Source organism: Plectropomus leopardus, chromosome 6 (assembly GCF_026936395.1).
Source record: "Plectropomus leopardus strain MGB_pleo_1.0 chromosome 6, ASM2693639v1, whole genome shotgun sequence".
NCBI classification, from domain to species: Eukaryota; Metazoa; Chordata; class Actinopteri; order Perciformes; family Serranidae; genus Plectropomus; species Plectropomus leopardus.
Genome location: NC_142181.1, coordinates 397,219 through 412,341, shown reverse-complemented (window position 1 = coordinate 412,341; position 15,123 = coordinate 397,219). Strand labels below are relative to the sequence as shown.

Genomic DNA, 15,123 nt, shown 5'->3' with positions numbered 1-15,123 from the left:
CAGAAACAGACAGCAGGTTGGCTCTCAAACTGCTTCATTTTACTTTAGTCTGCACACAGAGACTTCCTGTTTTGTTATCTGCTTAAATATTCATGCAAAAGACAAAAATCACACTTTATTTTGAAGGTGCTCAGAGCGACTTCAGTGTTTTTTAGGGACTGTAGTTTATCTGTGAGAGGAGCGAGCATCACAGGGCTCACGTTTTTATTGATTTTATATGCTTTATATATTTCATACTTTTTTTTAATACTTTATTCAATCTACTTTAGTTGATCTTCTATACTTTTATGTATTTAATATATATTAATATATAATATGTATTTTATATATTGTTTAATATATTTTTATACCTTTTTTTTGTATTTCAAACTGTTTTAATCATTTCATTATTTGTTTTATTTTTATTTTTACCATATTTTTCATACTTTATTTTTTTATGTGTATTATATTATTATATTATATAGTATTTTTTTTTTATATACTTTTTTCATTTTTCAGGTTTATTTCATACTTTGTGTTTGTTTGTATCTAAACCATTTTTTGAAATACTTTTTTACAGTATATTTTATGTATATTCCAAACTTTGTTTTACATTTTTAAAGAAAACATGTCTGCAGGTTTTCTTTAAAAATCAGCCCAAGAGAAAACGTCCTACAGCCGTTATAAATTTTTATTTAATTTAACTTTATTTTTTTATGTTTCTTATTTTTTGGTGATTTGTAAAGAAAAATAAATCACCAAATGTTTTGGCTTAGTTTTCCTTTTATCTTAAAAAAATCACAAAAAGTTTGGTCAATTTCTTTTCTTTTTAAAACTTTGGTCATTTTAAAAGAAGAAAAAAAAAAGGTCCATCCCAAAAATGATTTGACCCCCCAAAAAATACCAAACAGTCCCTTGTGGTTCTGTTTTTCACGGATGTGGTTTCTGCAGCTCTGGTCTGGTGCTGAAGTTGTGGAGGATCTGAGAGCGGACCTGGTGCAGGTTGATGCCGTAGATGATGGGGTTGATGAGGGGCGGGACCACCAGGAACTCTGCGGCCAGCAGGTTCTGCAGCGCCTGCAGCGCGTCGCCGCCGCCATAGCGGGAGTACATGGTGTCGAAGACCAGCGTGCCGGTGAAGACGAGCAGTGTGGCGAGGTGCGGCAGGCATGTCTGGACGAACTTCCTGCGGTTTGAGCGCAGCCGCAGCGAGGCGCGGACCAGGTACGTGTAGGACACCAAGATGAGCGCGATCTGCGCCAAGTGCGAGAACATGAGCACGAAGCCGTAGATGTTGTTGAGGGTGGTGTCGGAGCACGACAGCTTCACCACCTCCCAGTTGGTGCAGAAGATCTTGTTGATGTGGCGGCGGCAGAGCGGCAGGCTCGCGGTCAGCGCCACGCCGACCGCCGTCTCCAGCAGCGAGAAGCTCCAGGTGAGCAGCAGCAGCTGCGCCACGCGCTGCACCGTCATCAGCGTGCGATACTGCAGCGGACGGCAGATGGCCAGGTAGCGGTCATACGCCATGACGGTCAGACTGGTGAACTCGCAGAACACGTAGCAGTAAATCCCGCACAGCTGCGCCAGGCAGCCGCCGTACGTGATGATGTGGGAGGCCGCCAGCAGGTCGTGCAGGAGCTTCGGGTAGAAACTGGAGGCGCCGCAGAGGCTGTTGAAACACAGGTTGCACAGGAAGATGTAGATTGGCTCGTGCAGCGTTTTCTCCAGACTCACGGTGACGATGAGCGTCACGTTGACGAAGATGGTGAGGAGGTAGGACGTCAGAGCGAAGGCGAAGAACAGCTGGCGGTTTGATGCAGAGTCATTCAGACCCTGCAGCACGAACACCAGCTCCGACTGATTCTGCAGCATCATCGCAACCCCACCACTACACCGTCACACTGTCACAGCACTACACCGTCACAGTGTCACACCGTCACACTGTCACAGCACTACACCGTCACACTGTCACAGCACTACACCGTCACACTGTCACACCGTCACACTGTCACAGCACTACACCGTCACACTGTCACACCACTACACTGTCACACTGTGACACTGTCACACGACTACACCGTCACACTGTCACACCACTACACTGTCACACTGTCACACTGTCACACGACTACACTGTCACACTGTCACACTGTCACACCACTACACCGTCACACTGTCACACCACTACACTGTCACACTGTCACACGACTACACCGTCACACTGTCACACCATTACACTGTCACACCACTACACCGTCACACTGTCACACCACTACACCGTCACACTGTCACACCACTACACTGTCACACTGTCACACGACTACACCGTCACACTGTCACACCATTACACTGTCACACCACTACACCGTCACACTGTCACACCACTACACCGTCACACTGTCACACCATTACACTGTCACACCACTACACCGTCACACTGTCACACCACTACACCGTCACACTGTCACAGCACTACACCGTCACACTGTCACACCACTACACTGTCACACTGTCACACCACTACACTGTCACACTGTCACACCACTACACGTCACACTGTCACACCGTCACACCACTACACCGTCACACTGTCACACCACTACACTGTCACACTGTCACACCACTACACCGTCACACTGTCACACCGTCACACCACTACACCGTCACACTGACACACCACTACACCGTCACACTGTCACAGCACTACACCGTCACACCGTCACACCACTACACTGTCACACCACTACACCGTCACACTGTCACACCGTCACACCACTACACCGTCACACTGTCACACCACTACACCGTCACACTGTCACACCGTCACACCGTCACACCACTACACCGTCACTCAACGCCCTGTCACACTGTCACACCACTTGACCGTCACTCAACGCACTGTTACACCACTACACCGTCACACCACTACACCGTCACTCAATGTTCTGTCACACGTCTACACTGTTACACAAATACACAGTCACACCGTCACAGCATCACAGTGTGAAATGGCCCCTCAGGGCTGAAAGTTGATCGTGAGTTCACAGAGTCCATAAACATGAAAATCTCTCCCGCTCAAACATAAGGAACAACGTCACACATCCAACAGTCGGAGCCACAGATGACGCTGCTCCTCAGACCTCACTTCAGATTCAGATTCAGATTCAGCGACTCTCTGATTCAAACAGACAGAGGTCCAACAAATCCAAACTCAGCAATCAAGAAATCAGACAACAGTCAGACAACAGTCAGACAACAGTCAGGTCAGATTTGTTTCTGCTCATTTTCAGCAAAAGAAGGAAAATGTGTTGAAGCACTGATCCAGTCAGAGTGTCAGCGCTCCTGAGACTCTCTGCAGCTCTGAATAAGAATCAAAGATACAGTCTGAGACAGTTTAACAACAACTAAACCTGAATAAGAAACCAGAACCAGAAACATGAACTGTGAGAGTGACGGGGTTTGGAGGCAAACGTGTGCTGTGACGTACGTGTGTGTTTGGTTCAGCTGTCCTCACCTGTGTGACGTTAGACATTTGAGAATTTCAATATAAATTTACAAAAATAAAGTATTATTTCTGAGATTTAACAATGCAACATCAGAACAATGATTTTTTAAAAATCCTCCTCTCAGGCATCTCTGGCATTTTTCAAGACCTCTGACAGACCGATTTAAGACATTTTAAAACCGATCAAGGCCTCATTCATGAAGACAGTGGAACAAAAGTCAGAGCGGGACACACAGACGGACGCTGTGGGACAGAAAAACTCCAGCTGTGAAACCTGAAATCTTCCAACCACCTCAGCAGCATCAGAGACAGAAGTTAAACATTCAGGTACGAGTGAGTCCAAAGCAACAAAATCAGAGAAAAAGAGACGACGTTTCCTTCACTGAGGACACACGGACACATGACGCATCATCAGATAAAGACACAGTGAGACACATCAACAGCAGGTGAAAACCTGCCGAGCTGCTGCCAGAGACCAGCAGCCCTTATACACCTGAAACCTGCACACCTGGCTGAGGCCACGCCCCCTCCTGACCTGCCAATCACAAGCCGTGTTAAACTCAGACACACAAAGAGTCAACTCTGCTGCAGAGACACATAAAGACAATAAAATATTAAAAACTATTTTTATCCTCCTGAGACTCTGCAGCACTGATACTCAACTTACGGCTTGCAGGCCAAATCTGGCCCCTGATGGGCCCCTGGTGGCCCCCCAACCATTTTCATAACTGACAGTCAAAATAAAGTGATTCACACTGTAAATTGTTTTTGTACTTTTAGTCTCCAAAAGGCGTCAGAGTGAATAAAACAGCATCAGGATGGATCCCCAACACCCCGACAGAGGTCACAGCTAAGACCCTGATGTCCTAAAATCATAGAAATGTCTTCCTCAAAGCCTAAAATGTCCTAAAATACAAGAAACATCCTAAATTCCTTCAAAATTACCTTAAGTTCTAGAAACATCCTAAAATCTTTGAAATGTCTTAAAAACTATAAATGCCCTTAAATCTTAGAAATGCACTATAATCATACAAACATCCTAAAATCCTAAAAATGTTCTAAAATACAAGAAATGTCTTAAAAACCTAGAAAAATCATAATTTCCTAGAAACATCTTTAAGTTCTAGAAATGTCATAAAATCCAAGAAACTTCCTAAAATCCAAAAATACAAGAAACATCTTAAATTCTCAGAAATGTCCTTCAGTCCTAGAAATATCCCATAAAACTAGAAATGCCCTAAAATCCTAGAAATGCCCTATAATCATACAAACTTGTCCTAAATGTCCTAAAATAAAAAAAAATTCTTAAAATCCTATAAACATGTATGGGGCTCCTGTGACTGGCCCCTGGCCTCCTGTCATTTTACAAAAGTGGCCCCCAAACAAAGCAGGTAAAGTGTCCCTGCTCTTCATCCTCGTGTGAGGACTTTTGGATTTTCAGCACCATAAGTTTCATTTTGATTCACTTTCCCACGGACAAATAGCCTTCATATGGTCATTGGTGCAACCTGAGCGGTCAAAGGTCACGGTGAGCCCACGGCGAAATAGCCTTCATACGGTCATCGGTGCAGCCTGAGTGGTCAAAGGTCACGGTGAGCCCACGGACGAATATCCTTCATAAAGGTCATCGGTGCAGCTTGAGCGGTTAAAGGTCACGGTGAGCCCACGGACAAATATCCTTCATACGGTCATTGGTGCAGCCTGAGTGGTCAAAGGTCACGGTGAGCCCACGGATAAATAGCCTTCATAAGGTCATCGGTGCAGCCTGAGCGGTCAAAGGTCATGGTAAGCCCACGGATAAATAGCCTTCATAAAGTCATCTGTGCAGCCTGAGCAGTCAAAGGTCACGGTGAGCCCACGGACAAATATCCTTCATAAAGGTCATCGTGCAGCCTGAGCGGTCAAAGGTCATGGTGAGCCCACGGACAAATTTCCTTCATACGGTCATCGGTGCAGCCTGAGCGGTCAAAGGTCACGGTGAGCCCACGGACAAATATCCTTCATATGGTCATCAGTGCAGCCTGAGTGGTCAAAGGTCACGGTGAGCTCAGGAACAAATATCAACTGTATTCGAAACAGCGCACTGCATAGTACAGTTGCAGTCAGTATGCAGTATCCTCTACATACTACACACTGCATTTGACAGTAGTATGCAGTATCCTCTACATACTACATACTGCGTTCCACAGTAGTATGCAGTATCCTCTACATACTACATACTGCGTTTTACAATAGTATGCAGTATTCTCTACATACTTTATACTGCATTTGACAGTAGTTTGCAGTATCCTCTACATACTGTGTTTGACAGTAGTATGCAGTATCCTCTACATACTACATACTGCGTTTGACAGTAGTATGCAGTATTCTCTACATACTACATACTGCGTTCCATAGTAGTATGCAGTATCCTCTACATACTGCGTTCCACAGTAGTATGCAGTATTCTGTACATACTGCATTTGACAATAGTATGCAGTATTCTCTACATACTTTATACTGCGTTCCACAGTAGTATGCAGTATCCTCTACATACTTTATACTGCGTTCCACAGTAGTATGCAGTATCCTCTACATACTTTATACTGCGTTCCACAGTAGTATGCAGTATCCTCTACATACTTTATACTGCTCCACAGTAGTATGCAGTATCCTCTACATACTTTATACTGCGTTCCACAGTAGTATGCAGTATCCTCTACATACTTTATACTGCGTTCCACAGTAGTATGCAGTATCCTCTACATACTTTATACTGCGTTCCACAGTAGTATGCAGTATCCTCTACATACTTTATACTGCGTTCCACAGTAGTATGCAGTACAGCTGTCCAGGTGTGCTGAGTCAGACTCGGCTGGTTTCTGGTTTTTGAAAGCGGAACAAACAACAGTAAAACTGCTGTCGCGTAGCATCGATTTACGGTTTGAAACAGAGTAAACAGGTGATGAAGACGACGGTGATGAAGGCTCATCTGTGAGATGAAGAACACGATATACAACGTACAGTCATCAGTGCCGCTGGGGGGGTCAAAGGTCATGGTTTACATGCAGATTCTCTGAATCTTTGGATGGTTTGATGGACTGTAGACAGCGAAAATGTGAGTTGATAAACTCTGTTTATCCTCACAGTTTGTCTCAGAGCGTCCGTCCCCGCTCGTGCTGAGACTCCTGAGGACATTCACAGACCTGGTCACGACCCATGACGCCGCCGTACCGCATCGATCTGTCCTGATCCAGCCTGAGCGAGCGTTCGACGGTCTGATTTTCATAGTTTGTGTCTTTTCGAACTCCTGATGGCAGACATGAGGTGATGAAAGCTGGGATAGTCCCGGGCTGTTGACGTCCACAGAGGCCGCCACCGCCGCTGTCAGGAGGGTTACATCAGCGCTGCAGGTCCCTCAGGTCAAAGGTCACTTCAGCCTGTCAACAACTTTGTCCCGAGGCGTCCTCACCTCGGCACCATTTCCCTCTGGAGCAAATTACTGCCGGAGCTGTTGACCAGCGAGACCAGTCAGATCCACTGATGTGACTGGTCTCCACAGAGGACTGCTAATGGCGTCCCCTCAGAGCGCTTTGACACAACGACCAGGATGTTTTCAGCTAACGCCAACAGACGGACAAAGTTTTCTCAAGTTTTTCATCTCAACAAGCATCCACAGCGACTCTGAGACGACCGTGAAAACAGAACGAGCCACAAACACAAACCTGCTGCGGAAACATCCATAAATCCATAAATTCAAGACGTCCTAAAATCCTCAAAACACCAAAAAAATCCTAGAAATCCTGAAAATGTCCTACAATCCCCATAATGTCCTAAAATCCTAGAAACTGTGAGACGACCGTAAACACAGAACGAGTCACAAACACAAACCTGCTGCGGAAACATCGAGCTTCAGGCCCGACTGAAAACAAAGTCTGCGTTCACACGAAACACTTCGAGAACAACCTTCATGTACACGGATCCACAAAAACAACCAAAAACTCTGCAGTACGCACACCAGGCACATACCACAGAAGAAGACCACGTGGCTGCACATAAAGGCGTTCTTCTACAGTGTGGCGAGTAGAAACGAACAAGAGGATGATGGCGAACGCACGAGAACCGACAGCGTTAATAACCTCAGCAGCACAAACAGCTCGACAGGACGCCATCGTTGTTATTGTTGTCCTCCCGCTCGCCACGGTGCCCTCGTCTCAAAGTCTCTGTGTTTTTGGGTTTTTGGTAAAATGTCTTCAATAAGGTCTGTGATTAACACAGACTAAAGATATTTACACGTTTTGTTCTGCAACATAAAATACGTGCATATAAACCCAGTTTCTGAACTTTTGAGGTTTTACTCGTCTTAAAAAAGGTGGTTTCTAACAAGTGGCTCACCAGGACTACAGCGTCCGTCAGACGTCATCGACGCAGAAACTCGGTGAACCCACTCGCCGCCTTCACAGCTTTACAGAGTCGCTCCAACGAGTAGATTTATGTTTAAAACATTCATCGATGTGTTTTAACGTGTTTTTACGGTGTTCGTAGTGGTGGTGTTTACGTCATGTGACCACGATGTAGCTGGTTTATGGGACGGTGTATTTTTGTAGGCCACACGTTTGTTCGGCGTGACGATCTTCACAGATGAACACCACTTTTGTGAGTTCTGAAGCGTAAATGAACTCTCCAGAAGCAAAAAGCTGTTACACGTGAACTACATCGCGGCCGCACGACTCAAACATCACAACGACAAACACCGTAAAACACGATCAAAAATATTAAAAACAGATAAATCTACAAGTTTGTGTGCGACAGTAAAGCTGTGAAGGCGTAAGAGCGGGTTTAATGAGTTTCTGTGTCCCCTGTGAGGACGTCTAACGTCCCCGACAAACAGTGTAGTCCAATTTAGTCTAAGACGAAGTAAAACCTTAAAGTTCAAAAATCGAGTTTAAGCGGACGTATTTTATGTTGCAGAACAAACGTGTAAATGTCTTTAGCCTGTGTTAACCACAGACCTTATCGAAGACATTTTACCCAAAACCCATTCAAAAAACCCAGAGACTTTAAGACGAGGGAACCGGAGGTGCTAAAAGGCTAACGGACTTCAGCGGTGTAGGACTCGTTACTTCACCACAGTTTAGACTAACAGCTTTCTGCTTCTGGAGATTTCATTTAAATTCATTCATTTCAAAACAGACGATCATCACGCTGAAAGAAGCTCATTCGTCACATTTTTGACAATAATCAAAATTCCCAGAAAGTTTTTGATGAGGGAACCAGAGCGATGCTAACTTCCTGGTTGGACTACAAAAACACGTCATCCTTCAGCGCTCTATGGGGAACATCGTATGTACACTCATATTTGCTGTGCATTGTGGGTATTTTATAGTGCACTATATGGTGGATGAAATTAAACTGAGCATTCGAACACGACTACAACGCGACGAACACACTAGATAATGCTCTATATCCATGACAGGGACGGCTTCGAACGCACAGACTTTTGAACCCGGGTTCCACAGTGAACCCCTCTGTCGCCGTGGAAACTGGCAAAATGTCGAATGCTAATTTGCTTATTTTGGGCAGTTAGCAAAAATTTGCATAGTCACATCTATTGACATTTTGTACATTTTCAGGGTAGTTTTTGATTTTTTTTCTGCATATTTTACCTGCAGCTGGGCTGATTTGTGATTTATTTTAATTTAGACGTTTTAGAGGACATTGAATTTAACTTGACTTCATGTTTCTGAAAAATGAGTTGGAAATCGTACAGTATTTCTACGCATATGAATGGAACAATGCAGGAAGTTCACAGAGCGTCACACTGAATCGATGAACAATTTATTAATGTTGGTGAGAGAGGCGAGGACCACGGCAAAGGAAGTACAATACAGTCATGTTTAACGGGGGGACACACACACACGTCCTCACACTTTCACAATAAAATAAAATAAAACCCAAAACGATGAGAACAGAGAACGACGGTGAACAGCTGCTAAACTTTGATCACATGATAAATTATTCATAAATTATCCAAAACGCCCAACACGTGCAACCTAGCATCCGGCAGCTTATGAAGATCCACACACACACACGCTCACACACACACACACACACACACACACACACACACACACACACACACACACACACACACGCTCACACGCTCACACACACACGCTCACACACACACACACACACACACGCTCACACACACACACACACACACACACACACACACACACACACACACACACACACACACACACACACACACGCTCACACACACACACACACACACACACACACACGCTCACACACACACACACACACACACACACACACACACACACACACACACACACACACACACACACACACACACACACACACACACACACGCTCACACACACACACACACACACACACACACACACACACACACACACACACACACACACACACACACACACACACACACACACACACACACACACACACACACACACACACACACACACACACACTCACACACACACACACACACACACACACACGCTCACACACACACACACACACACACGCTCACACACACACACACACACACACACACACACACACACACACACACACACACACACACACACACACACACACACGCTCACACACACACACACACACACACAATGAAAGGAAAGTTTTCCAGGTTCACTCTGCAGTCAGAGGCTACTTTTTATGAAAATACAAAGAAACATGACGATGTGAAAATAAAGCAAAAACAAACATATAATGCATAAAGTGAAGAAGTTATTCTGTTGTTTTCAGAAACCTCTTGCTGGTTGCTCTACTTGCTTTTTCTTGATTATATTTTTATGACTTTTATAAATGTTTTAATGCTACATGTTTTTATCTCCTTTTATGTCAATGTTTTTTGCACTTTGAGATCTGTTTCAAGTTTTAAGTACCTTACAAACAACATTGATTATTATTATTATTATTATTATTATTATTATTATTATTATTATTATTATTATTATTATTATTATATGGATTATTAGTAGTTAATGAGACTGATAACTGATATGTGGAATCGATATGCATTTAAAATAAAAATGAAAATTCTTCTATAAAAAAATCTGTCAATATTTAGAATTTGAAATATAACAAACTACAACACTAATTTGTAAAAATGCCTTTAGTTTCATCAAAACTGAGACTTTCAACATCATATAAAAATTATTAAATATTATACATAATGTTAAAAAAAAAACAAAAGAAATAGCTCCCTGAGGTTTTACAAAGTAAAAGTTCCCCCATGTTGACACTTTCTTAGCACTTTTAAATTATTTATTTTTTATTGACTTGGCAAAACTATCAAATATTGACCCCGATAATCAGCCAATGATCTGTAGAGCCTTAATTACTTTAATAGATTATCATTATTATTGTTTGCATTATTATTATCAGTGAGACACACATTTATCGTTTCTCTTGTTACTGTCTGTCGATCGTCTTCCCGGCAGAACGTGCGAGCAGACGTTTGCACGTGCTGCGTATTTTGGACATGTTGAGGCCATACATCGCGGGGTTAAAGAGCGGCTGGCACATAAAAAAATACAACGATAAAAATATCTGCAACATTTTGGGCACGCCGCTCATGTCAAACCTGCTCTGCATGATTTCAAAGAAAGAGCTGAGGGAGAAGTTGAGCAGCGAGGCGAGGTGAGGCGAGCACGTGCTCACGGCTTTCTGCCTCGTCTGTCTGGAGCCCGAAAAACAGACTTTCAGGATCTCGGTGTAACTGTAGAGAATGAGAGACACGGGGACGCAGACTGAGGCAGAAAAAGCGATGAGTTCGTAGATGTTGTTTTCTCTGGTGTCAGAACACGCCAGCTTTATGACGAAGTAATTGTCACAGTAGACTTTGTCAATGACGTTCCCGCACAGCTGCAAGGACGCACTCAAGGCCGTCGCCACCAAAACACCCAAAACTGGAGGAAACCACGCGACAGCAACCATCGTGACGACCTTAACAGACGTCATGCTCGCGCTATACTGCAGAGGGAAACAGACGGCCAGATATCGGTCGTAAGACACGACGGCCAAGTTAGTTAACTCGACACCTCCGTACGTGTAGAGACAGAAGATCTGCAGGAAACAAGCTGCAGCAGAAACGGTGTGAAGGTCAGAGAGGATCTGAAGCAGCAGGAAGGGAAACAACCCTGAACTACCATACAGCTCATTCACACACAGGCTGACCAGGAAAAGGTACATAGGTTCATGTAAGCTTCTGTTCACGCAGATGACCACGATCACACACACGTTCGCTGCCACGATGATCACGTACAGACACATGACCACCGAGAAAACAAAGTATTTCAGGAGCCCCGTGTCGAAGTAGGCACCGAGTACGAAATATGAAACGTGCGTGGAGTTCGTTAGCATCGTCCTTTTGGTTCAAAATGCTGAGTCAGAGCGTGCGGCTCAGAGCGTCTGTGACAAACTCACCGCGCCGCCATTAAAGACGGCAGTCAGACGCCCGCCACGAAAACAGTGACGTCGCCGAGCGACGGCGAGCTCCTCCTCTCTGACCCGAAACTCTGCTCCATTAACCCTTCAACGCCTCTGCGTCACTTTCCTGCTGCTGCATTCACACTTCGTCCACAAGCAATCCTCCGTTTGCTCCAGAGAACCGCTCCGATTCCTCTGGGACACACGGGACATGTCCACAGCTGAAAGACATGTCCACAGCTCAAACACATGTCCACAGCTCAAACACATGTCCACAGCTGAAAGACATGTCCACAGCTCAAACACATGTCCACAGCTCATTCAGACATGTCCACAGGTCATTCAGACATGTCCACAGCTCAAACACATGTCCACAGCTGAAAGACATGTCCACAGCTCAAACACATGTCCACAGCTGAAAGACATGTCCACAGCTCAAACACATGTCCACAGGTCATTCAGACATGTCCACAGCTCAAACACATGTCCACAGCTGAAAGACATGTCCACAGCTCAAACACATGTCCACAGCTCAAACACATGTCCACAGCTGAAAGACATGTCCACAGCTCATTCAGACATGTCCACAGGTCATTCAGACATGTCCACAGCTCAAACACATGTCCACAGCTCAAAGACATGTCCACAGGTCAAACACATGTCCACAGGTCATTCAGACATGTCCACAGCTCAAACACATGTCCACAGCTCATTCAGGACATTTCAATCACCAGGGAGCTGTAAAATAAACACCGTCATGGAAAACCTGGAAAAGTCTTTGAATTTCACAACCACCCTTGACATTCTAAACCCTTTTTATGTTTTTATTTTTTGTATGAAGGTACATAAATGTGTTGAGTCAGACCTGTGAAACTATAACGTGTTTAAATGTATCCTAAAATCCTAGTAATGTCCTAAAATCCTGGAAATGTTCTAAAATTCTATTTTAACAATGTGTGTGTGTGTGTGTGTGTGTGTGTGTGTGTGTGTGTGTGTAAACACTTTGCGTGTAGTAAAAATAATTATTTTTGTGTATGTGGATTTCTTTTTCATCTTAAAACATAGTGCCATCACAACAAAAACCTAACATTTAAAGGGTTAAAATTAGGACTGATGGTCAAAAAATGTTAACTCAATTGAAGTAGTACATCCTAATATTGTGTACTACATTTTAAAGCTTTATTTTGAAAAGTATTCTGTGCACAGAGCCATGTGAGTGTGTGATATTGAATCAGGCACTGAAGGGTTAATGCTTCCCATTCGGCTTTTAGGTGAAATCGGAATTTTGAACTTTGACCCTGATGCCTGGCGGTGTCGATCTGTAACCACGGTGCCTTCAAGTCCATGTGCCGTGTCCAGGAACTATTTCTTTATTCCTCACTGATTCAGTGTTTCTGCGTGTTTGTTAAAGACGTCTCTGTCTCTGTTACACTGTTCTCGGTTCCAAATGTCAGAGTTAGTTATTGTCAAATGTACTACAGTTACACTGTAGTTAAATAATATAATAATAATAATAAGTAAAAAGATGGATATTCTTTCCTAATTTTTTTAAATAGAATATCCTAATAATGTAAAAAAAAATATCCATATTGTCACGTCATTAGTATTTTTATTATTATTGTTAACTATTTTATCCATATATTTTATTTTTGTGTTTTTTTTTATGAAGAAATGAAAAATGAAAATAAACTTAACAATCATATTAATGAAAGACGTCGAACTCAAGTTTATTTTACTTTTTAAAAAATATTGGAAACTGATTACCTTGAAAAATATGAACACATATAGCTACTAATCTTTATGTTTACTTTTTATATAAATGTTATAGAATTGTTTTTTATATAAAAAGTTTGCTCAAAATGTAATTATATTTACTTGATTTTGTGAAGTTGTTGCAGCTTAAATATGACAACTTTGATGAAATCAACCTTTCTAAGTTTTAAAAACTTCAGTAAACCAACTTTACTGTGCTGTTCATCTGCTTATTGCATATATGTGTATTTTCTTAAAAATGTCAACAAAACAGAACTCGCAGATCTCCGGACGTTACCATCGGAAAATCCTCCTCATGATGATCAAACTCAGTCAGACTGACTGTTTACTGAAGCTGCCCACACTTAGAAAGAACAAGGTCATTTCCTTTGTCACATTTACGTTGCATCAACTTCAAAAAATTAAATAAATGCAGCTAAATGTTGTCTAAACTGTAACACTTATATACTTGTACATATATATTTTTATAAATATATATATAGAGAGAGATGCATAAATGTCCGTTTGAGATCGAGATTTCATTTTCAAGAGAGATCTTAGTACATAATAAAAACATAAAGCAAACAATTTCAAAAGTACAATATCAGTCATTGTAAATAAAATAATATATAATATCATTTTTTAGAAATCATAAATTAGAATAAAGCAATTTAACATGACAATGAGTCAATTAAAACAATCAGTCAGTCAAGATTAATAGTGTTTACTTTTTCAAGGCAACTGTTTCCAGAACCATTTCAGTAAGATCAGTTTGTCAGATTTTACAGCCACATTTCCAAATTCTTTAGCACTTAATAAACATCTGTGATTAAACCTTTTCCCCAAAAAACAGGTTTCTAAGTAAAACGCGTACTTTGGTCATTTTCAGTCCGTACAGTAAAGGGTTGATGAGCGGCTGGCACGTGAGCCAGTATAACGACAGAAAGATGCGCAGCATGTTTGGTAAATTGTACAAATTAAATCTGCTCTGAACGATTTCAAAGAAACAGCCGGAGGAGAAGTTGAGCAGCGAGGCGAGGTGAGGCGTGCAGGTGCTCACGGCTTTCTGCCTCGTCTGCTGAGATCCCGAAAAACAGACTCTGAGGATCCGAATGTACGTGTAAATAATCAAAAGTATGAGACCGAAGATCACTGTGAACATGTGAGCGAGTCCGAAGCTGTTGTTGAGCGTCGTGTCAGCGCACGCCAGTTTGACCACGTAATAGTTGTCACAGTAAACTTTGTTGATGACGTTCCCGCACAGCCGCAGAGGGAAAGTCAGACCAAACGTGATAAACGTGTTGACCAGAAAAGGGTAAATCCAGATCAGAGCAGTGAGCGCGGCGATCCTGTTTGTCGTCATGCGTGTGTTATACTGCAGAGGACAACAGATGGCCAGA

General features: G+C 42.9%; 3 protein-coding genes across 3 annotated transcripts in view; all 3 read right to left on the bottom strand.

The window, feature by feature from the left end:
- Positions 1–909: 909 nt before the first annotated feature.
- Positions 910–2,028, bottom strand: LOC121963254 (olfactory receptor 2C1-like). Its single transcript, XM_042513572.2, has one exon. It carries the CDS (start codon positions 1,852–1,854, stop codon positions 910–912), a length of 945 nt encoding a protein of 314 aa, XP_042369506.2. The 5' UTR covers positions 1,855–2,028.
- Positions 2,029–10,954: 8,926 nt separating this feature from the next.
- LOC121940938 (olfactory receptor 11A1-like) lies at positions 10,955–11,908 on the bottom strand. The gene has a single exon (XM_088078310.1). It carries the CDS (start codon positions 11,903–11,905, stop codon positions 10,955–10,957), a length of 951 nt encoding a protein of 316 aa, XP_087934436.1. The 5' UTR covers positions 11,906–11,908.
- Positions 11,909–14,552: 2,644 nt separating this feature from the next.
- Positions 14,553–15,123, bottom strand: part of LOC121938864 (olfactory receptor 5P62-like) — a 939-nt gene continuing 368 nt past the window's right edge. The window contains exon 1 of the mRNA XM_042482019.2: positions 14,553–15,123. This exon is cut by the window's right edge and continues 368 nt beyond it. Coding sequence (XP_042337953.2) covers positions 14,553–15,123 — 571 coding nt within the window.

Coding starts and splice junctions, on each gene's coding strand:
- LOC121963254 (XM_042513572.2), bottom strand. CDS start 1,854: ATGATGCTGCAGAATCAGTCGGAGCTGGTGTTCGTGCTGCAGGGTCTG.
- LOC121940938 (XM_088078310.1), bottom strand. CDS start 11,905: ATGCTAACGAACTCCACGCACGTTTCATATTTCGTACTCGGTGCCTAC.